Genomic DNA, 23,867 nt, shown 5'->3' with positions numbered 1-23,867 from the left:
AAATAACACATCATTATTGTTTCATTCCCAAACGCCAGTCATTTCCTAGTCCTTACAAAACTCCTGCCAGACATGCCGAGAGCCTTGGGAGGAAGTGGCTACCTCAAGCCGACAGAGGAGAAAGAGCAGTGAAAGAACAGGATGTGCAGGGCTCCCCCCAGCCCCCACAGTCCTCAACAGGGTGGAAGACAGCCCACAGAAACCAGTTCTTCTTCCACATTTGTCTCCTCAGCTCAAACAGGGATGGCTAGCATCAGATTTCTCTGCAATTCCCAGCCGCCAGCAGGGACTGTGCAGGACACAGTCCCTCACTGGGCTCAGGACACAGAGGGATTGGCCGGGACCTCTGAACACCCCGGCCCTTGGCTCCTGAAAGAAACCTGCCCCAGTATTCCTGCAGAATCTCCACAGCAACACCTTTTGCTCTTTTTCCTTTTTATTAAAAAATAGATCAAGAAAATATACACACTTCAGCCCACCTGCCAGAGTGGGCTTTGAGAAGGCCAAAGAGCTGTAGCGCTGGAGGGAGGGACCAGGCCAGCCCCGGGTGCCCAGTCCTTCTCCTTTGGAGAAAAGAGGTGCCGTGGCCAGCCTGGCCAGGCCTGGCTTTGGGAGAGCTGAGTCTGGCCATGTTGCGGAGCAGGGCAATGACAGAAGGGAGGGGAGGGACAGGTAGCAACGGTGGCGGAGAGCCACGGGGGCTCAGAGGGAGACAGAGCCCACACAAGGTCCCATGACCTTGTCCTCCTGCAGGGGCTCTGCGCCGCCCGGCCTCCTCTCCCATCTGCCTCTGCGGGCCCCAGCCGTCTCTCCAGCCAGGGCAGCCGCCCTCAGGCATCGAGAGCCTTCCAGCGCTCGCTGTCCGTGCTGTTGATGCTGCCGGTGTGGCAGGGCATGGACGCGATGTCGTCTAGGTAGGACACCCCGCCGGCTGAGTCGAACTGTGTACTGGCGGCGCCCGCTGCCTCCAGGCCCTCCCGGCGGGTGACAGCGTAGGGCTGGGGCAGGTGCATGTCCGGTTCTTCAGTCTCATCCACTTGGCATTTGTAGGAGAAGAGGATCTTGGGCTCCGAGCTGGTAGAAAGGATAGAGGAACAGGGGAACCCCACTGTCTGAGACCTGAAGGGTCATCCTTCACTGGGCAATGAGGCCATCAGACCAAGAAGAAACAAGCTAATGGCTGCCTAACGCCCAACCTGAAGACCCTATCACTTGAACTATGGAGACCAACAGGACTAAAACCCAGCCTCCTCCTCCTGGCTGTGTGCACTTCGGCAAGAAGTTCTGCACCTGCTCTCTTACCCCAAATGGGTACAACCCCAACCTCAGAGGCTCTTTGTGGACGCTGAGCAGCCTGGCACAGAACCTGGCCCACTGTGCTCAGCAAGCACTGGCCACGGCCTTGTCCCCGGCAACCCCAACCTCAGAGGCTCTCTGTGGAGGGTGAGCAGCCTGACACAGAACCTGGCCCACTGTGCTCAGCCAGCACTGGCCACGACCTTGCCCCCGGCAGCTCCTAGACGGTGAGCAGCCTGGCACAGAACCTGGCCCACTGTGCTCAGCCAGCACTGGCCACGACCTTGCCCCCGGCAGCTCCTAGACGGTGAGCAGCCTGGCACAGAACCTGGCCCACTGTGCTCAGCAAGCACTGGCCACGACCTTGCTCCCGGCAGCTCCTAGACTGCCCACTCGGCGTTTCTCCAACCCCTCAACCCTCAGGGTCCCTTTCTGAGGGAGAAAGCACTACACCCACTTTACAAACAGGGTGATAAGGGCTAGGCCAGGATCAAGCTAGTCCTTGTAACTCCACCTCTAAAGCTCTCTCCCGGCTTTTCCATTCAGGAGGAAGATTCCCCCACCCTACCCTCAGACCTGTCAGGTGGGGAAGGGTGGGGTTGGGGGAAAACGCCTGAGCCTCCACCACCTCAGAGGCCTGGCTTCCAACCCTCAACACTCCCAGCTTGGCATCCCATCTCCCTAACACACTGATGTGCACAGAACTGTACCCCACCTCTGCTCAAATACACACAGGACCACCCCAACCCTGCTCCTCTGCCCGGTCAGCCCAGCTAGAATACAAACTATGAGCCTGGGGAACTTGTGTGTAATTTGTTCACAGTTATATCCGCGGCTACAGCAGTGCCTGGCAGTGATTGTGTGCTGATGGAATCAATGAGCTCATCTATTCTAAAACGAGAACCCCCACGTGCAGACCAACATGCATAGCTACTAACTCTTGTGGGGAAAGTGTATGTATCTGTGTTGCATATATAACGCATGTATGTACACGTGTACACACATGTATGTATCTGTGCACACATGCATGTACGAGTGCCTCCTCTGTCCGTCTACACCCGCATCCGGAGCAGGGAGGCTCTACCACACAGGAAGTAGGAAGCACAGTTTCCGCCCGCAGTCATGCAGGGGCGCCCGGAGCCCTCCAACCCTGGGGGGGCTCTGCTGAGGCCTTCAGCTTACCAGCCCAGCCCACCAGCCCCACGGGCCCCTGTGGGAGCACTCACCCGAAGAAGCCCCGGAGGAAGGCCACATAGATGAGGGGTGCAAAGAAGCTGAAGTAGAGGAAAGTGGTGGCATCTACACAGCTGGGGGAGGGGGCGGGTCAGAGCAGGCCTCGGGGCAGGCCCCCCAGGCGGCCCCCTCCAGCCCCCAGCCTCCATACCAGAGCCCCTCGATGATGTCCGCACAGAGCAGCGCGCTTCCCAGCCCCTGCAACAAGTTGAGCAGCGCCAGGATGCCTGCGTACACATAGAAGCTCCTCCGCGCTGGGGGGTCGGGGGGCGTGAGGTTCTGCCCCTCCACACTGCATCCCCAGCGGTCCCGCCAGGGGCCCTACTTCCCTCCCTCCCTCCCAGCCAGGGCTCTCCAGCTCCACCCCAACCCAGCAATGTCCCAGAGCGGCTCACAAGGCAGGGAGATCCGCTCCTTCAGAGGGGTCTTGGGAAGCACGACCACCAGAGAGTACACCTGCAGAGAGGGAGGGAGGCTGAGCCGGGTGCCCGGGAGCACCGGGCCCAGAGCTAGGTCAGCTACCAAGGCATCCAGGCCCCAGCTCACCCGGCCACCCTCCTGGGTGTCCAGGCCGAGGGCCCACCCTCTGCCTCACCAGGAAGAAGAAGCAGGAGCTGACCAGCCAGAACTGGCGGCCCCCGTGCCCATAGATGTTGAAGTCCTCAGCAGAGAGGTGGGCATCGGGGTACAGGATCTCCAGCGTCCCCTGCAGGGGCAGGCAGGGGAGGGTCTCACAGGCTTCTGCTCCTTGGAGAGCCCCTCCCTGAGGCCTTCTCCAACACAGAGCCCCAGAAGCTCTCCAACACATCAAGCCCAGCCCCAGCCTGGCCCACAGAGGTTCCTGCTGTGGCCTGTTCTCTGGCCACACCCTGCCCAGTCTAGCTCCAGCACCCAGGAAAGACAGGCCCCGTGTGGGGCAGGGGACAGAGCTGAGCAAGGGGCAGTCCCTGTCCCAATCTAAGAAAGAGGTCTCTGGATGCATGTCTCAGTGTGTACTGCAGCCCTACGTTCTCCTACCAGGGCTGCTTGTTAAAACTGCAGGTAATGGGCACCCTCCCCTCTCCACCCCGGCCTAATAGGTGGGGATCTGGGTGGGATCCCCATAATCTGCCTTATTTACAAGCACATCAGGTGATTCCTCAGATGCACTTCAAGTTTGACAACACTGCAACTGATAAAATGTTCAAACCCTGACCCAGGACCAGGAGGAAGTGAATGCCTGGCCCTCTTCCCAGGAGCCCCTAGAGCTGTCCTGCTACACCCCCCCCCCCCGCCCGTTACCTGGGTAACAGAGTAGGCCAGGGACAGCACAGTGGTGATGGCCAGCACACGCTTGATGCTTGACTTGCTCTCCAGGTGACCTGGAAGAAACGTGCTGGTAAGCTGGTGGGAGCCAGCCCTGGTGACCATGGTGGGGTGGGCCCCCCAGACAGGAAGTAGTAGGGAGAGCACTGGCCCAAGCAGCAGACGCACCAAAGGCAAGGCCCAGGATAATCACACTCAGCTCGATGGCCAACAGGAAGAAGCGGGTAATCTCCCACAGGATCTGGACACAGAGTGGGCAGAGTGTCAGCCTGGGCCCAGTCACCCTCTTCCCAGTGCCCAGCAACCCCCTTGTTGGCAGGCCCAGCCATACCTTATCAGCAACAGTTGCAGCATCCGAGGTGCTGACCGTCATGCTGACCACAGCCCGGGCGATGCCTACCAGCGCCACCACAAACACCTGGTGGGTGAGAGGGGGGGTGGAGTCGGAGAACGAGACCTCTGGGAACCGCAGGGACAGCAAACCCACACCCACATCTGCAACAGTTCCGATTCCTCAAGAATGGAAGGATTCCCAACTGAACAAGCCGGAAGACAGAAAACCACCCACGACTGGCCTGGTCCTCCCCTCTTGGGCCTCAATGTCCCAGCTACACTGACAGTTACAGAATGGTTAGTAGGGTGGCATGGTAGCACCAGGCTGCCTGGATTCAAATCCTAGCTCTGCTGCTTCCGCCTCTGTGTCCTTCGGCAAGCACCTGTACCTCCATGCCTCCATTTCCTATCTACAAAAGAGGTAATAACAGGACCCACTGCATCTAATCCACTGCAGTTATCAAATTGCTAAATAAATATATAAGTGTGTTGGAGGAAAGCCAAATCACCGAGTGACTTTCTGTTCCCATCCCGGGGAAGTGAAGGTAGAGGCCAAGCACTCGTGACTGAAAGCAGTCGAGTCCAGGGAAGGCCCAAGGACGTGGGTGTTTGGCCCAACTGGAGCTTCTGCAAGTCAGGAATCAGACAGCAGACGTGTGGTGTTATGTCTCAGAAAGGGCAAGAGAAACCTAATCAGTTTTACAAAACTAAATAAAATTGTACACTGTATTCCGCTTGTTAGTTCCTTATGCAAGATGACATATTTCTGCTTAATAAATCGGATAGCTGATCTCTCCAAGGCACCTCAATCCTGGAGAGATTGGGGTCCTCCACTTGCAGTATTGTTGTTGCTGCCTCATTCTTTTGCGGCTCCTCTTCATGAAACTCTGAACATTAACAACATAAGCGTGCCTGGCATCAGTAAGGGCTAGTCCACATCGGCAATTAGCCTTGTCATAGTAATGGTTTTAATTCTGAGGCATGGAGGCTGGGGGTAGGGAGGCATAGATAAGAGGCATCCCAGACCCTAGAAAAGGCACCACAGGAGTAGTTTTTGCATAAGTGCCCGTGTTCGGCATCAGTGGCCTGTCTCAGCCTAGTATCAACCCCCTCCTCTGGATCAGCCTCATCCTTCACATGGTTTGGGAAGGGGGGGGGATAGGGAAGGGCTGACTACCCCACTCCTGGCTTCTGGGACTGGCCTGTGACCTAGGGCTGGCCATTCCTGTATGCCATTCCACTGGTTTGGGGAAGGCAGCGGAATCCCAGGGAGTTGGGTACAATCACAGCCAGGATATTAGGGGACAGGAAGGCAACAGGATGCAAACCCTGAGCTGCGGGGCTGCTTTCAGCCATGCGGTAGAAACTACTGGAGACAGGGCCATCAGAGAGACGGCACGCTGAGAAGGGACCATCACTGAACTTCTGCATAAAGCAGTGCCCAAACCAGACAGCATCACTGAACCTCTGCACGCTGCGGTGCCTGAACCATACAGCATCGCTGAACCTCTGCACGCTGCGGTGCCCGGACCAGACAGCATCGCTGACCAGACAGCATCGCTGAACCTCTCTGCACGCTGCGGTGCCCGGACCAGACAGCATCGCTGACCAGACAGCATCGCTCAACCTCTGCACGCTGCGGTGCCCGGACCAGACAGCATCGCTGACCAGACAGCATCGCTCAACCTCTGCACGCTGCGGTGCCCGGGCCAGACAGCATCGCTGACCAGACAGCATCGCTCAACCTCTGCACGCTGCGGTGCCCGGACCAGACAGCATCACTGACCAGACAGCATCGCTCAACCTCTGCACGCTGCGGTGCCCGGACCAGACAGCATCGCTGACCAGACAGCATCGCTCAACCTCTGCACGCTGCGGTGCCCGGACCAGACAGCATCGCTCAACCTCTGCACGCTGCGGTGCCCGGACCAGACAGCATCGCTGACCAGACAGCATCGCTCAACCTCTGCACGCTGCGGTGCCCGGGCCAGACAGCATCGCTCAACCTCTGCACGCTGCGGTGCCCGGACCAGACAGCATCACTGACCAGACAGCATCGCTCAACCTCTGCACGCTGCGGTGCCCGGACCAGACAGCATCGCTCAACCTCTGCACGCTGCGGTGCCCGGACCAGACAGCATCGCTGACCAGACAGCATCGCTGAACCTCTGCACGCTGCAGTGCCCGGACCCTGTGACTTGTCAGTTTCTCATCAATGTATTCCTTCTGGCTTCTGTGGGTTTAAGTTTAGTTTTCTGACACATAAAACAAGAGCCCTCACTTATACATACTGTCCTTTGGCCATGACAGCCATGTCTGCACCTTGAAGAGGCTGATACCACCCAGCAGGACAGGCTTCAGGAGTAATAAACCGCTGTGTGCCTGCTGTGTGCCAAGCCCCCACTGGGCAGGAGCACGCATGCTGTCACCTGGTGCTCACAGAAGTGCTGCAGCTAACTCAAATCCAATACACATCATATAGGCCCTGGCCACTTGGCTCAGTGGTAGAGCGTCGGCCTGGCATGTAGAAGTCCCGGGTTCGATTCCCGGCCAGGGCACACAGGAGAAGCGCCCATCTGCTTCTCCACCCCTCCCCCTCTCCTTCCTCTCTGTCTCTCTCTTCCCCTCCCGCAGCCGAGGCTCCATTGGCGCTGGGGATGGCTCCTTGGCCTCTGCCCCAGGCGCTAGAGTGGTTCTGGTCGCAACAGAGCGACGCCCCGCAGGGGCAGAGCATCGCCCCCTGGTGGGCAGTGTCGCCCCCTGGTGGGCGTGCTGGGCGGATCCTGGTCGAGCGCATGCGGGAGTCTATCTCTCCCGGTTTCTAGCTTCAGAAAAATACAAAAAAAAAAAACCAAAAAAAAAAAATACACATCATATAGGAGGGTGCTGAGGCACAGAGAGGTCAAGCAACTGGCCCAAGGTCATTCTGCACAGCTGGGGTTCAGAGGCGGTCTGCCTATGTGTACCTCACCACGGTCTCCTCTCCAGGACGAAGTCCCCAGAGGAAGAGGGCGGGTGAGTGCTGATGCCCCTACCTTGCAGCATGTTCCTAGGCATTGGCCCTGGGTCCCTTTCCTCTGCCCTCTCCCCCATTAAGAGCACCTCCTGGCATATAGCAGGTGCTTACTATCTTTTGAATAAATACATAAATAAGTAAATAGGCTGTGGGAGAAGGCAGAGAAGAAAGCAGGCCTTGATCCCCATCTCTATTTAACACCACTACACAGGGGTGGGGGTACAGTCAGCAGGCCCACCAACAACCTCCCCTGCCTCTCTGCCTGCCCCATAGCCACTCATCCGACTGGTCAATTCTGACCCAGGCCACAAGGGAGCCATTCAGCTCTCAGGTAGCTAAGAGGCAGAGAGGGGAAGCCTGGTCAGTAGGTCATGAACTCTGAAGAAAGGGAGCTGAACAGCCCACATCTGGGGCTTGCACCTGGGACTCCCTTCTTAACGACAGCCCTGCCACCTCCTCCCAGGCAGCAGCCACCAAGACCTCTGAGTAAGGAGAACGCAGCTCTCCCAACAGGCAGGAGGTATGCTCCAAAGAAGTCTCGCAGAATGTTTGACAGATGGATAGATGAACGGTGGCTCAGTGGGTATTTTTTGCCCACCCAGCATCCATTCTTCTTCCCTCTAGTAATGGTCCCCAATTTTCTTCCAGGGACCCCCATCCTCCTCTGGTCTGGCTGAGCTGACCCTACCCGCCCAGTGCCCTGCCCCACTAGTCACAGTAATTAGCTCAGGACTGAACAGAGTCCCAGATGGGCCGATCAGAGGGCAGCCCAGGCCCACGCTGCCGATCCTCTTTGCTGGAGTTGGCAGGGAAACAGGATATGCTCAAAGCTCCCCCTGGCTATCATGACACCAAATGGGACAAAATCATTGGAGATAAGGCCAGAGGAGAGGAAAACTGCAGAGAGAGAGTGAGTCCTGACGGCATTACCTAATCCCCTGGATCCAGCCATACCTGAAGCTGATTTTTCATTTTAGACAGTAATTCCCTTTTTCGCTTGAGTCAATAGGAGTTGGATTTTCTGTCACCAACTGAAGTGGACTCACCAGGATATAGAAAGTGATAAAAATGGGGCTGGAGGTGATGCAGATCTTGGCCCGAGCATACGGAAGTTTCCAGAGCAGGAAAATGAAGAAGAGCACATTCGGAACGAGCAGCAAGAGGTCCCAGTATCGAACCCTAGCAAACAGGTGTAGAAACCAGCTCACAGGGTAAGGTTGCATTTGCATTCCACCCCCACTCCTGTCTCTGTCTCTCTCTCTCTCACACACTCACACACACACACACACACACACACACACACACCAGGAAAAGGTGTTTACACACAGCCAGCCTGACAGCCCAACAAGGCTGTGAATGCCTTACCTGGAGGTGCCAATGTCCTCATAGAGCAGCAGCAGACAGCGATGTGGCATGCTGATGTTGGCCGCCACGGGCGGGGGCAGCACTGTGCTCCGATTGGCCCATGTCCCCTCCTGCAGGGTTTCCATCCTGCCAGCGGCCAGCCTGGGGGAATGAGAGCCACCACATTAGCAGCAGAGGCTGCGCAACCCTGGGTCTCAGCCTTCCAGTGGAACACAAGAGGGGCTGCCCACAGCAGGCCTGCAGCCTGCTCCCAATCACACCAGGCAAGAGGTGAGGTGTGGCGCTCCCACACGTGTCCCAACCCAACCCCCACACAGGGGCCCAGTCCCTTCTCTCAGGCTCTGCCTTGTGGCTCTCAAACAATAAAAGCCCCCCTCCAGTGACTGAGCCTGCCTCTGTGCCAGGCACAGTATTGCAAGGTATCTGGCATCACCCCAGTTAGTCCCTCCAATCCTGGGGCAGGGGGAGAGACATGGTTCATGTCCTAGCCTGCCTCTTACTTTCCTGTTCTCTCTGTGCCTCACTTTCCCGTCACTGAAGTGGAGTAACAACTATATCTACCCTGAAGGCTGTAGTGAGCATTAGATAAGTGACATCAGGTGCCTCCAAGAGCCCACACACATGAAGCCTCAGGAGCTCAGCTCCGGCTCCAACCCTCCAACCCTGTGCAGAACCCACGTGGAGGACAAGTGCGGTCACAGCCACCAAGTGCCAGAGAAGGGTATCACGCACCTCTCAGGTGGCCCTCAAGCCCTTGTCTCCCTCTGCTGCCACCCTGGAAAGGCAGGCTCAAATAGAGGGGACACTGCACTGCCCCTAGAGGCTGCACAGAGGAGTCTAAGTGGAGCAGGTAAGGGAAGAGGAAGTGCTAGAGGCAGGAGGGGAGCTGCTGAGGCAGTGTGCTGGGCAGTGCCCACCCGTGGGCTGACCAGATGATGAGAGGTCAGAGTCCATCCTGGAAGACAGGAGACCTGGTGGCACAGCCACCAGGACTCACCCTGGACAGTCAGGGGAGGCTTACAGGTCCCAGGACTCAGGCAAAGGAGCAGCAGAGCTGGACCTGCATTGACAGTGGCAGGGACTTCCACAGAGAGCTCAGGGGACTCAGGGCGGGCGAGCCAGGTATGGCCTAATCACCAGGATGTAACAGATACCAGCGTTTAAAATGACGACTTGAACAGACTAGGCTCTATGCCCCATGTCTCCACTTCTGGGTATGTTCACAACAGCCCCAGGCTGGAGGCAGCCCAAATGAGACCGCACGTGAGAATGGCAGTGTTTGCACGAACAATGGAACACCGCACAGAAATAGACAGAACGGGCTCGCCCAGCCGGTGGTGGTGCAGTGGACAGTTTGACCTGAGAAGCTAAGGTCCCAGGTTTGAAACTCCGAAGTCGCTGGCTTGCGCACAGGTTCACCAGCTTGAGCAAGGGGTCACTGGCTTGGCTGGAGCCCCCCAGTCAAGGCACGTATGAGAAGTCATCAATGAACAACTAAAAGTGCCACAACCATGAGTTGATGCTTCTCATCTCTCTCCCTTCCTGTCTCTCTCTCTCTAAAAAAATAAAAATAAAGAAAAGGAAAAAAAAGTTAAAAAAAAAAAAAAAAAAAGAGCGGCCTACTGCTGGGCTCTGCCGCAGGCCCAGGCGGCACCGTGAAGGGCACTGCAGGCGTGAGTGCCGAGAACGCCGCGCACAGGAGCGGCATGCAGTCTGCCCCGACCGGAGAGCTGGGAGAGTCACCTGAGCGGAGGGTGGAGGGTAAAGGGGTGCAGGGATGCACGCCAGCTTCTAGACACTTGATCTAGGTGGTTGGTGTGCGGGCGTGCTCACACGGTCGCAATTCATTGAGCGATGGACCTGTGATTTACCGTTCAGTAAATTTTTAAAAATTGAGATGTTCTTTTATACAGCAAGAGCACAGGTCTCCCACTCAGCAAGGAGCAGCCCAGGATGCTTACACCTGTTGGAAAATGGATCTGCGCCATTACAGCAGGCACCCGTGCTTATCCCTCGCTAACACTGTCCCTGAACAGCAGGCCCAAGACAGGGCTGGAGGGGCTGCAGGGGTGTCCTACTTCTCACAGCTGCGAAACGCAAGCGCTGCCTCTGCCTGAAAGAGAGAAGACTCCAAACAGTTGGGCTCAGGCCCCTCCATCCCTCTCTCCAACAGGTCACTGGTTCTGGGCTCACATGCCCACCTGCAACTTGAGGACATACCACTGGTGAGGAATAGTAAAGAGAACATACACCTGACACATCATCGGTCCAAAGAAAGCAGCTGGTTCCTTCTTTATTCTCTACTAATGGGAGAGGCGGCCCACAAGGTCGACCCCTCCTTCATTCATGCATTCTCCCACCCCTCCCAACAGGCAGTGCGGAGAACCTACTGTGAGCCCAGCAGGCATCTGGGAGCCGGGACACACATGCTAGAAGAGGAGGCCCACAGTCAGCACAAGAGCCTGTATTTTAAAAGTCAACTTCTAGAGAGAAGTGCTGAGACAAGAAGAGCACAGAGGGATGGGACAAAAGGACAGAAACAGTAGAGACTGCTCCAGTCCCCAACTTGCATCCTTCCCTGGACCAGCACCAGAACCCGTTCATTCCCAGAACAATGGCCACTCTCCCGGGCCCCCTGATCCTGGCTGTGGCCACGGGAACAAGTTTTATCCACCTGAACACGAGCAGCGAGGTCTGTCAATTTCAGGTGGTGCCCCTCTGACTTCCCTTTGTCTGGACTACAGACACGGTGCTGCAAACAAGAGCAGCCATCTTGGAACAAGACAGAAACCAGGTGCTGAGGGTAACAGAGCAGCAAGAAAGGTATCTGGGTTCCAGACACGGGGGGGGGGGGGGGGGCTCCCTTCATGTCCTGAACAGCTGGTGCGCAGACTACCATGCAACAGACAGAAAGAATCTATCTTATTATCTTGGCCTTTGTTTCAACAACTAAGCCTGAATCTCAGGGAATGCAAATGGGTGCTGCCTCAGACTAGGCTGCCAGACAAGGTGACATGTGAGCTGAGATCCAAATAACTGAGAAGGAACCAGCCTTGGGACAATCTGGACAAACAGCATACCAGGAAGAGGACATTAACGTGAAGGCTGTCCTTTGAACAAGCTTGGCCTGTTCAGAGGGCAGAATCAGACCCGTGTGGCTGTATATGAGATGAGAAAGATTGGTCCTGGTCAAATACCTCAGTTGTTTAGAGCAGTGATTTTCAACCTTTTTTTTTCATGGCACAAACACATACTAATTACTAAGGTCAGTGCCCCTGACTAAATACAACCATTTTCATCTCATGGCACAAATAAATTAGTTACTAAGGAAGAAGAGGTCAGGGCCCCTTTTTCTTTAGTAATTGGTTTATGAGTGTGTGAGAAACAAAGGTTGAAAATCACTGGTTTAGAGCATCATCCCAATACACCAAGGTTACAGGTTCAATCCCTGGTCAGGGCACATATAAAAGTCAGCCAATGGCCCTGACTCGATAGGTCAGTCGGTTAGAGCATCATCTCGCAAGTGCAGAGGTTGCTGGTTCAATCCCAGGTCAGGGCATATACAGGAACAAATCAATGTTCCTGTCTTGTCTCTGTCTCTCCCCTTTCAAACAACAAATCGATGCTTCTCTCTCTCTCTCTCTCCTCTCTCTCTCTCTCTCTCTCTCTCTCAATAAATTAAAAAAAAAAAAAAAGGCCCTGGCCAGTTAGCTCAGTCGGTTAAGAGTTTTGTCCGAAACAAGGTTGCAGGTTCAATCCTCAGTCAGGGCACACACAGGAATCAGTGAAGTGCACAACTGAGTGGAACAACAAATGAATGCTCCCCTTCCCCCTCCCCTCTCTATCTCTCCTCTGTCTCTCTAAAAATAAAAATAAAAAAGTTAAGCTCTGCTGACCAGGCAGTGGCGCAGTGGAGAGAGCATCAGACTGGGATACAGAGGACCCAAGTTCAAAACCCTGAGGTTGCTGGTTTGAGCGTGGGCTCATCTGGTTTGAGCAAATGTCACTGGTTTGAGCACAGGGTCACTCCATCTGCTGTAGCCCCCCAGTCAAGGCACATATGAGAAATCAATCAATGAACAACTAAGGTGCCACAACAAAGAACTGATGCTTCTTATCTCTCTCCCTTCCTGTCTGTCTGTCCCTATGTGTTCCTCCCTCTGTCTCTATCTCTGTCACACACACACACACACACACACACACACACACACACACACACACACAAAGTTAAGCTCTGGCCGGATAGCTCAGTCAGTTGGAGCACTGTTCCCGAGCGTGGAGGTTGCCAGTTTGATTCCTCGGTCAGGGCACATACAGAAGCAGCTCCATGTTCCTGTCTCTCTCTCTCTCTCTCCCTGCCTCTCTCAAATAAAAAAAATGAATGAAAGGGGAGGGGAGGGGAGGGGAGGGGAGGGGAGGGGAGGGGAGGGGAGGGGAGGGGAGGGGAGGGGAGGGAAGAAGGAGAAAGGGCCAGGTCACAGGGGGCCATGTGACCACATGCAATGTGATTTTTATTCTAAGTAAATCAAGAAGGGTGTTCCGAAGGCAGGTGACAGGGTCCCGTTTCCCTGTGGAGAGGACCACTCAGCTGCTGTAGACAGTGGGCTGGAGGGGGGAAAGAGCAGAGGCAGGAAGAGCCAGGAGCCGCTGCACCAGTGTGGCTGCAGGAGAACAGAGGTCTTCCAGGTGGCAGCAGTGGGGTAACGGGGAGCGATGCGGGACCCCTCAGGGAGGCTGGGCCCGAAGACCTGCTGGCAGACACAGGAAGGGAGAAAAGAAAGCAAAGGCCCGCGCCCCTGAACATGCAGCAGAGGTAAGGCTGACACCACCCGTGGCATCCCAGCAGACACAGGCCCCCCCTTTTTTTTTTTGCCAACAAGCTGCTATTTCGTTCCAGAACCCCCTCCACGATGCCATGCACTGCAGGCAGGGCCCTCCCTAGCGCCACCAGGTGGACCTCGATGACTGTGCACAGTGGTTATGCACAGCGACACTGGACACACCAGGAGGTGCACAGGCGCGCAGTGTGGCACAAGGACTGCGGGGCAGAGTGCTGTGGATTTTCACGAGCGGAGCCAGGCCTGCCAAATGCCCTGCAATGCATGAGATGGTCTATCAAATGAATGACCACCTTCCTCCCCTTTTTGCCAATAGTGCCCTACAAAGAAGCTCTGGTCAGTCAAGAAGGTGGCCCACCCAACTTGTCAGAGGCTACTTAGGCAGGTCATGTGATATCACATGGGGAGTGCCCTGAGAAAAGTGTTCCATCCTGCCCAGCAGACACCCCTAAGGACAAAGGCCCTTCTCTGCTCCCATATGTGGCTGTACTCTAGCCATGCTGCACCCATGTGAGGGCTAGCGTGCTGAGCATGGGAAACTTACAGACTCTCGTAAGACTTCTGGTAACCTGAGATAATACGGAAATTACTGTGAGACAAGGAGAGAGGTTTCACAGCCCCCTCTGCCCCACTGCCACTTTTTTTTTTTTTTTTTTTTTTGTATTTTTCCAAAACTAGAAACGGGGAGGCAGTCAGACAGACTCCCGCATGCACCCGACTGGGACCCACCCAGCATGCCCACCAGGGGGCGATGCTCTGCCCATCTGGGGCGTTGCTCCGTTGCAACCAGGGCCATTCTAGTGCCTGAGGCAGAGGCCATGGAGCCATCCTCAGTGCCCGGGCCAACTTTGCTCCAATGGAGCCCCAGCTGCAGGAGGGGAAGAGAGAGGCAGAGAGGAAGGAAAGGGGGAGGGGTGGAGAAGCAGATGGGCGCTTCTCCTGTGTGCCCTGGCTGGGAATCGAACCTGGGACCCCTGCACGCCAGGCCGACGCTCCACCACTGAGCCAACCGGCCAAGGCCCCCACTGCCACTCTTTATGGAGCAAACTTCTGGACTTAGCCCCACACCAGCTCTGGCATAGATCAGCGTCAAGCAGCCCCAGTAGGGACAGGGCTGGGGTGCAGGCCGAGTACTCAGCAGCCACAAGGAAGCAGAGAGGCCCCGGCAGCAAAGAGAAACGAGCGGGGATGAGTAAGGGACAGGAGCATGTGGAGCTGGATATAGTCCAGAGTGTGGTAAGTCAGGAGGCATTTCTCTTAGCTTTGCCTGCTCAGCACCCCATTTTCCTGAAGGGGAACCCCAGCTCCCACAGTCTCCACCCATGAGGTTTAGCTACAGCTGACTCTGCTCCACAACTCCAGGGAATGTACACGTGATCTAAGCCTAGCCAATCATGATGTTCCATTGTCCTGGCCAATGAGAACCATCCCTGAGTCTCTTGCTATAATTATTTTTTTTTATTTTTTTTATTTTTATTTTTTTCTTGCTATAATTAGGAAAGAGATACACTTTCTGCTGAGCACAGTAAGCCAGACCTGTATTACTCTGACCCTATACATGGAGACCCATATGAAACGAAAGCCAACACAGAATGTATGGCTGAGAGGCAGATGGAAAGAGATCTTGGAGACAGATCCTCATGTGAGCCCTGAACCCAGCCCCACCTGAAGCTAGTGACCCTCCTGGACTTTTCAGTTATAAAATCCAAAAGTTCCCTTTTCTGCTTAGGCTAGTTTGAATCTGACCTTTCTGATTTACCACTGAAAATTTGAAAGCTACGCAAGTTGTAGAGTTGGGCAAACCTGGGGCCGCACTCGGGCTCTGCCGTGTACTTGCTGTGTGGCCTTGGGTGAGTTATTTCCCCTCTCTGAGCATCACAGGGACAATAACAGCTACGTAAAAATGTTGCTGTAAGGACCAAATAAGACCAGAGAAGTAAATGTCTACAAAAGGCCACCCACACAAAGCTAGCTGCTTCTCTCTTCCCAGAGAGGCTAGGGGCTGTGGAGAGGACTCGTCATAGGTCCTAAAGCCCCCTGTGAAGCCCCACATGATAATAGGGTCTGAGGTGAGGATCGACAGTGTCAGCTGCTTTCCTCCAATTCCCCTGCTAATTCTGCAATAACAGCAGAGAATACTCCCTGAGCCCTCCCAGCCTCCTAGGGAAGTAGTTATATTGTCCTCACTTTATAGAGCTCAGAGATAGGCAGTCACCTACAAGGCCTACAGCCCAGGCTCTCTGTCTCCAGAGCCCAGGTCCTCAATCAGCAACTTGCCAGGTACCTCAGACCTCAGTTTCTCTACCTGCAGATTGAGAAGCTGTGCTTCTCAGTCTTGAGTGCTGTTCAAATCCAGCAGGCCTGGGGTAGGGCTGATAGTCCCTATTTCTAACGTTCTGCCAGATGGTGCCACTGCTCTGAGTTAGAAAGCTATCGGCCACACCAAACTGCTACTCTGTGTGAAAGCCTATAAAATAACTAATTGAAACAATGATTTAAAAGAATGTGCCTGATCAGGCAGTGGAGCAGTGGATAGAGCATCGGTCTGGGAAACTGAGGTCCCAGGTTCAAAACCCCAAGGTCTCCAGTTTGAGTGCAGGCCCATCCAGCTTGAGCATGGAGTTCCAGTTTGAGCACAGGGTAATAGATATGACCCCATGGTCGCTGGCTTGAAGCCTAATGCTGCCGGGTTGAGCCCAAGGTCACAGGATTCAGCAAGGGGTTGACAGCTTGAGCACAGGGTAATAGATATGACCCCATGGTCGCTGGCTTGAAGCCCAAGGCTGCTGGCTTCACCAAGGGGTCACTGGCTCAGCTGAAGCCTCCCTGGTCAAGGCATATATGAGAAAGCAATCAGTGAACAACCAAGGTTCTGCAACTATGAGTTGATGCCTCTCATCTCTCTCCCTTCCTGTCTGTCCCCCACCCTCTCTCTCGCTAAAGAAATTTTAAAATAAAAAAATAAAACAACTATAAACACTATGCACAGACATGGGGCCAAGTACTTTACACTTGGAAGCACACTTAACCATTACTCCAGCCTCTAAGAGAAAGGGAACTACTACTGTCCCCACTGTACAGAGGAAGAAAGGAGAGGGACAGGGGAGTTGAGTTACTAACCCACATTCTCCTCCTCTCAGTATGAGCGGACTCCTGGCCTTGGGGGCGAGCCCTAAAGTAGGGTGACCAATTGTCCTCCTTTAGGAAGGACAGTCCTTCTTTTGTAAGTTCCGTCCTCCCTCGAAAAACGTCCTCCTACATGTCCTCCTTTTTGATATTGGAAGACTAATTTGTAAATGTCCGTATTCAATCGATATAGTCGATCCATTGCATGTGATGTGACATATTTGTATCTAAATGAGTACTTTTTTCTTACAATTATTATTAAAAATTAAGCATGTAAGCATAATTACAATATAAAATATTACAAATGTTTTTATTATGCATTTATCATATTATAGTGTTTTATTGTTACAATGAATAAAATGTTTTTTATTTACGATATCGTTTTCTTCAATTTATTTTTGTCCTTTTCATTGTGAAAAAGTTGGTCACCTTACCTAAAGGGACAGAGAAGTAAGGGGTCTGCAGGCTCAGGAAAAAGCCCTTTACTTGGGTTTCCATCTCCCCCCCCCCTCTGTCTTTGGGCAGACAGTGGGGCCAGGTGACAGGGAGGCTCAGGTCATGAAATGCTGGACCTGCTGTGAGCCCCTGGAAGGCCCTTCCCCGCTCTGTGCCAAACCTCTCCCAGAACTACTGGATGGAAAACCCAGGGAAATCACAAAGCCCTTAGGAGAAAGAGGCTACACTCCTTCAGAGTTGCTTTGGCACCCTTCAGTGCTTCCAAACCCTAGTACGTTGTTGAGTTTTAAACCCCCTTATCCTTCAGCTTTGGTGGACACTGTCCTAGAGAGGACACCCCTAGTAAACTGCCAAGCAGCCCACCCAGCCGGGGGCCCCAAGGAGGAAGAGGAGCCCTGGGCCCCTTCCGTCACCTTAAGGACCCACCTGATTCCACCCCTGCCTGCCTCTTGCTCTGCCTCATTCTCTTCCATTCTCCAGCCTTGGCTTTCATTTCGTTCTCAGGTTCGTGCCCACCTCAGGGCCAGCTCTTTTCCCAGCACTGCCTCACCACGTGGTCACCTTCTCGGAGCAGCCCTCCTCAACCATCCCTCACACTTAGCCCACCATGGGGTTTCTTTATAGCACTTGCCTCTGTCTGAAGTGGCCCTACTGCGTTTCTTTGTTGACTGGCTATCTACCCCAGGTGTTCTCATTACCCAATCCCCTAGAACGGCAAGGCACAAAATAAGTTGTCGATAAATGTTATGTATGATTTGGACAAATAATTCCCCAGAACAGCGCAGCCAAGCCCTTCTGGGGACTAGAAGGATCCACAGGGGGGACCCCTTCCATCGCCCCTGCAGAACTGGAAGGCACAGCCACACCCCACCTCCTTCCCCTGGTCCCGTGGAAGCAGTCCTCCAGCCTTCCAGACTGGGTGGTCCCTCATGCAACATCAACACCCAAGGACTGCACCCTCAGGCACCTAAACAGCACTGCCCTGCCCCCTTCGGGCTGGTGAAGGCCACAGCAAAGCTGGAGGCAGGCCCTGCCACCCTGTTTGTAGATGGGGACACAGGCCCAGATGTGGGGGTGTCTCGGCCTACCTCTCTTCCTGCATATCCTCAAGCTGCAGGGCGGGTATTGGCTGCTCAAAGGCCAGAGTCCTGGGCCCCAACAACTGTGTGTGTGTGTGTGTGTGTGTGTGTGTGTGTGTGTGTGTGTCCGTCCGTCCTTCCCCTCTCCCTACCCTACATGGAACTCCCAGCTACCTCGGCCCCTCTTCCTTTGAGTCCTCACAACCAGGGACCCCCTTGGCCGTCTGAAACTTCCCCAAGGCAGTGCCATGAGCGGGAAGTGGTCACACCCCGGAGGACGCAGCGGGGATAGGTTGGCGCCCGACCAGTTGTGGTGATGGGGAAGGGGTCTCGAGCAGCTCCGCGTTTCCTCATAGTTGTCGCACTGAGGTCCTGGATGCTCCCAGGCCCAGGGCCACCCGCCGGGAGGGTCGAGAAGGCGGTGCAGTAGAGGTGCCAGCGGGTCCCCTCTTACCTGAGGGCCCCGGGCCGCGCTCAGGCCCCGCCGCCCTAATCACCCATCCGCAGCCGCGGGTGCGCGGACCCAGCACAGGCCGCGTGACTCCGGCCTTTATCGGCCCGGGAAGGTGGCCGGGGCCTGGGACTGTCGCGTAAGAGCCGCGGAAGGGCGGCTCCGCGGAAATGAGGTTAGGAGAGGGAGGCAAGGTGCGGTCAGTGACCGGACCCACGGGCTCCTAAAACACCGTGCGGCTCCTCCCCCCAGCGGAGACCCGGAAGGAAGACGCGTCCTCTGGGTTCAACCAAAACTGCAAAAAGAGCCACAGTCCCTACTTGGAGCACGGGCCCGCCCCAGACCCAGTAGCCTATAGGAATGCTGCTATATTGAAAAGCGGACGCAGGCAGCGGAAAGAGCCAATCAGATGCCCGGTAGGCGAGGCCCGCTCACCTCTTAAAGATACAGCACGCCGACGAGGACGGGAAGCCCTTTCGGTTCTCACTTGGAATGCGGGGTCGTGGAAGCTGCTGCCACTTGATCTGCACGCCTGCCAGCTGTCAGCAGCTGCCAAGGAACCAGCTCGTTCCAACCAGCGCTCCTCCTCCTGGCGAGGCTAGGGGCTGACGGTCCGGGGAGGAGCACACGGGGACCTACCCCTCGCGTGACCCAGCGCCCTCAGTGGCAGTCCCGCCTGGTGACCCTGAACTACGCGTTCCTCTCAGCGTGCCACGCTGTCTGGGCGCCTCCATGGAATCGCGCTGGCATTATTGAGGACCGTGCAGCATCCAGGCACTAGTTTTCACTACAACCCTGCAGGGCGGTTCGCATCTAATGGAGGGGAAAACGAAGCTAAGACGTTAAATAATTTGCCCAAGACCATACAACTAGGAAAGGGCAAAGCCTCCGCGGCGGGGTTTGAATGGCCCCTCCTTGCGTTTCTAATTTCAACAATTCTTCAGGTAACTTTCTTGAGGAAGACTTCCTAACAGCTATGCTGTGTTCTCTCCTGGCTCTTCTTACCCTGGCCCCTCATGGTCTGCCCGTACCGCCCACATTCTAGCCTCCTTCTTAACATCTTAAAGTAGCTGTCCAGTCTTTGTCACATAATGCCCCCTTTTGTTTTTGGACAGCGTCAGAGAGAGGGACAGACAGGAAGGGAGAGAGATGAGAAGCACCAATTCTTCATTGCGGCTCCTTAGTCTCTCTAGTTGTTCATTGATTACTTTCTCATATATGCCTTGAAGGGGGGCGGCGGCTACAATAGAACTAGTAACCCCTTGATCAAGCCAGGGACCATGCGGTCACGTCTATTATGCCACACTCAAGTCAGCGACCCCGTGCTCAAGCCGGGGACCTCCGGGTTTGGAAATTGGCTCTTCTGCATCCCAGTCCGATGCTCTAGCCACTGTGGCACCACCTGGTTAGGCACATAATGCCCTTTTATTTCTTTCAGAGCACCATCTCACTAACGCAGTGGTTCTCAAACTTTTTGAAGTCAGGGAGCATTTAAAATCCTACAAATAATTGTAGGCACACTATATACAAATTTCTGAGAAATATGTTATAATAAGTCAAGTATTAAAGAAAAAAATATAAAGTCCAAGCATGCTTTTTTTTTCAAGCATGCTTTTATGGTAATTAAATGAAATAAATATGACAAAATTAAATTTATTCTGACATTAAAAAACATTTTTATGTTACATTTTTTTAGTTATGCTTTTTAGAATTTGTAAAAAAGACAGGTTAAAAATTTAAAAGGACAAAAAAGTTATCTTTCTTTATATATAGATACATTCTTAGTAAGATTTAGTAAATTCAGCAGGTCCCAGCGCGAATGTGTTTTTTCATTCTTGTGTTTATGAGAAACATGAGCCTGATGTGTCCTAGTGATTTCTTCAATGTTTGGGCATATATTTGAAAGGCAAACTCTCATTTTCAAGTCAATACATTGAGGAATTCCTCTCTTTTTACCCTTAATTGTGTTGGGTGCAGAAAACCCCTACCATACATATCATCTTAACTTTATACCAAACAAAGGATAGAAGAAACTTGCCTCCAGTTTTTCTGGGGAACATGAGGGGTAGTGTAAACAATCCAGCACCACAGCTTAAGAGCCTTTTGCAACCTAATCAGGCAAGTGAGGTGGGGGTTGGGCAGACTGTCAGCTTACAGCCAATTCCCCACACCTATATCCCCCAAAAATCTAAACTCCAAAAACCCTGTTGGATTTTTGGTCCCCAACAGGCACATATTTCTCTGGAATACCATAGGGTGCAACTGGAAATCTTCTAGGGCGCATGCACCCTGGCGCACACTTTGAGAACCACTGCACTAACGTGATTGTATTCATTTATTTGCTTCTTCGTCATCAGCTCCCCCCTACACTAGAATGTCAGCAAAACTGAGCTTGTCACACATTCCCTGTAACATCCTGAGGCTGACTCTGTCTGATGCAAACTATAGAAGCCCCTTTAGCACAGTAAACCCAAGATACACACCCTATGTTAACAAAGCTGCTTCACAGGCTAGAATGAGATTGGACCCTGTTCTTGCCTAAAAGCTCCCATTCTAAAAAAGGGTAAGGAAGGGTTAGGATGTCACCATCTTGTGACCATTTAGGACTTGGCTTAGCTGGGTGTCCCAGACTGGCCCTAGGTCAGCATGCAGTTTTGGTATCAGCCAGCAGAGGCAGTGCTCCAGGCCCATGCCTGACTTCATGAACAGCTCTGGGGAGTTAAGGTCAGCAACCAGTTTTTGCCAGGAAGGTACCCGCATCACTCAAACTCACATCTAATTGGTAAAAGCAATTCCCACACCATTCTGACCTCCAGGGGGCAGAAAAGGATAATGGAGTCTCTGTGACCAGACTACCTTCCATCCTTACTTTTATGCTTTTTGAGAAAGTACAGACTTCCGGGGAGGAATAACAGTTGGCTCTTACTATCACAATGCACAATTCTGTATTTTATGCTCGAGTTTTGAGGCCCACATGTAAGTTTCTGTAGGACTTTATAGGGAGAGTAACTGAGGGTTTCTATCTGACCCCCTCCCTTTATGGCAGGCAGTGCTTCTCCACTGCAGTATTACACACGCACACGCGCACACACGCACACGTGAACCACCAGCAATTTTTTTTTTTTTGTATTTTTCTGAAGTTGGAAACGGGGAGGCAGTCAGACAGACTCCCGCATGCACCTGACCGGGATCCACCCGGCACGTCCACCAGGGGGCGATGCTCTGCCCATCTGGGGCGTTGCTCTGTTGCAATCAGAGCCATTCTAGTGCCTGAGGCAGAGGCCATGGAGCCATCCTCAGTGCCTGGGCCAACTTTGCTCCAATGGAGCCTTGGCTGCGGGAGGGGAAGAGAGAGACAGAGAGGAAGGAGAGGGGGAGGGGTGGAGAAGCAGATGGGCGCTTCTCCTGTGTGCCCTGGCTGGGAATCAAACCCTGGACTCCAGCACGCCAGGCCAACACTCTACCACTGAGCCAACCAGCCAGGGCCTCAGCAAATTTTAATAAATAATAGTTTAATAAACAAAAGTCTGACTCCCAAGTCCTGTTGCTTGCCCTCCCCCAGGCTCTTGGGTGGTCTTCCTGTGATAAGGTGTCAAGGAACTGCAAAACTGTTGATACTGATATTTCAAAACAAGAGCCAGGCCCCCCTTACCCCTCCCTTCTGAGGAGAAAAAAAAAACCCAAGAGAAGGAGGTTAAAGAAGCAAAAGTTAGTTAGTAGTTAATCATAATTTAACTATAGTTCTCTGAAAGGACTGAGGCCACTTGCTAGACAAGAACAAAGAAGGTAGAACTTATCTGAAAACTTCCTCTTCCCCTTCCTTAATGGCCCTGGCCGGTTGGCTCAGTGGTAGAGCGTCGGCCTGGCGTGCAGAAGTCCCGGGTTCGATTCCCGGCCAGGGCACACAGGAGAAGCGCCCATCTGCTTCTCCACCCCTCCCCCTCTCCTTCCTCTCTGTCTCTCTCTTCCCCTCCCGCAGCGAGGCAGCGTCGCCCCCTGGAGGGCGTGCTGGGTGGATCCCGGTCCGGCGCATGCGGGAGTCTGTCTGACTGTCGAACCCCATTTCCAGCTTCAGAAAAAGAAAAAAAAAAAAAAAAAAAAAAAAAAAAAAGAGCCTTTAGGAGACAATGTTTACATATCTTAATTAAAAATTCCTATAACTATTCCTCCCCTCCTGGAGTCCTGAGAGTGAGGTATATACCTCTAGACAAAGGGGTCACAAGCCCCCTCCCCTTGCTTGAAAAACCTGCATTCTGTAACATTTTATATGCTTTCTAATAATCATTCCTTTTGAAATTCTTTATATGTATAAAACTTGTAAACTAAGCAAGCAAGGACTAGCTTATTAGGAAACCTAAGCCCCAACACTTTTAGCAAAGGTAATTTCATTTAGCTTCTCTCCTTATCCTAAGCTAAACATTTCATTTCCCACTGTGTGGTGACAGGTATAGGTAGTAGACCCTAGAACAGGGGTCCCCAAACTTTTTACACAGGGGGCCAGTTCACTGTCCCTCAGACCGTTGGAGGGCCAGACTATAAAAAAAACTATGAACAAATCCCTATGCACACTGCACATATCTTATTTTAAAGTAAAAAAACAAAACGGGAACAAATACAATATTTAAAATAAAGAACAAGTAAATTTAAATCAACAAACTGACCAGTATTTCAGTGGGAACTATGGGTTTGCTTTTGGCTAATGAGATGGTCAATGTGCTCCTCTCAATGACCACCAATGAAAGAGGTGCTTCTTCCAGAAGTGCAGCGGGGCCGGATAAATGGCCTCAGGGGGCTGCATGCGGCCGGGCCCGCAGGGCCGTAGTTTGGGGACCCCTGCCCTAGAAGATTTGGGAATGTCTTTGATGTATAAAACATTTATCGCTACTGTGTTGAAATGTAAAACAACATTTACTACTACTATGTCAGATATGTAAAACATTTATCACTATTGTGTTATCTTGTGGTCTTGATGTGTAGGAATGCCTTTCCTTTTAAGAGATCCTATGGATAAATGTTGTAAGCTTATCGGTAAATGACTTTGGTATCATGCTCCCTCTCCTTTTCCCCCCAAACAGTATGTGATCATGTCTATATAACCAACTTCAGGACTATGATCTAGGCTGCACGATTTGGGTTAGCTATACCCTGTGTAAGTCATATGCAGCCGGCTTATTAATAAATCTCCTCCTAAAATTTCTTCTGTATCCTGCCTTGGGGTCTCTGTGTAACCCACGGATTAAAGTACAGTACTTTATAACAATCCTCCCTAGGCTATGGCTGACAATAGAAGATCCTTCTACAGGACTGGCTCATTGATTTGAGGTCATTGGGCAATGGGGGAAGGTCACGTGAGGAACCAGACCCGGGAA

The 23,867-nt window shown here is 53.2% G+C and overlaps 1 protein-coding gene across 2 annotated transcripts; it reads right to left on the bottom strand.

Annotated features, from left to right (window-relative positions):
- Nucleotides 1–427: 427 nt before the first annotated feature.
- TPRA1 (transmembrane protein adipocyte associated 1) lies at nt 428–19,073 on the bottom strand. 2 transcript variants are annotated; one of them, XM_066247379.1, is made up of 11 exons: nt 18,934–19,073; nt 8,549–8,689; nt 8,230–8,362; nt 4,166–4,252; nt 4,003–4,075; nt 3,811–3,890; nt 3,125–3,235; nt 2,925–2,985; nt 2,681–2,783; nt 2,523–2,603; nt 428–1,074 (listed from the first exon to the last, which is right to left on the bottom strand). In XM_066247379.1, the coding sequence occupies exons 2-11, from the start codon at nt 8,671–8,673 to the stop codon at nt 831–833; spliced, it is 1,098 nt and encodes a 365-aa protein (XP_066103476.1). In that variant the 5' UTR covers nt 8,674–8,689; nt 18,934–19,073; the 3' UTR covers nt 428–830. The 2 variants fall into 2 exon arrangements, with proteins under 2 accessions (XP_066103476.1, XP_066103475.1); XM_066247378.1 differs by lacking the exon at nt 18,934–19,073 and adding an exon at nt 18,502–18,800.
- Between the last annotated feature and the right edge of the window lie 4,794 nt (nt 19,074–23,867).

This window comes from Saccopteryx bilineata, chromosome 11 (assembly GCF_036850765.1).
Source record: "Saccopteryx bilineata isolate mSacBil1 chromosome 11, mSacBil1_pri_phased_curated, whole genome shotgun sequence".
NCBI classification, from domain to species: domain Eukaryota; kingdom Metazoa; phylum Chordata; class Mammalia; order Chiroptera; family Emballonuridae; genus Saccopteryx; species Saccopteryx bilineata.
Note: the sequence above shows the minus strand (reverse complement) of the source record. Positions and strands in the feature narration are given on the sequence as shown.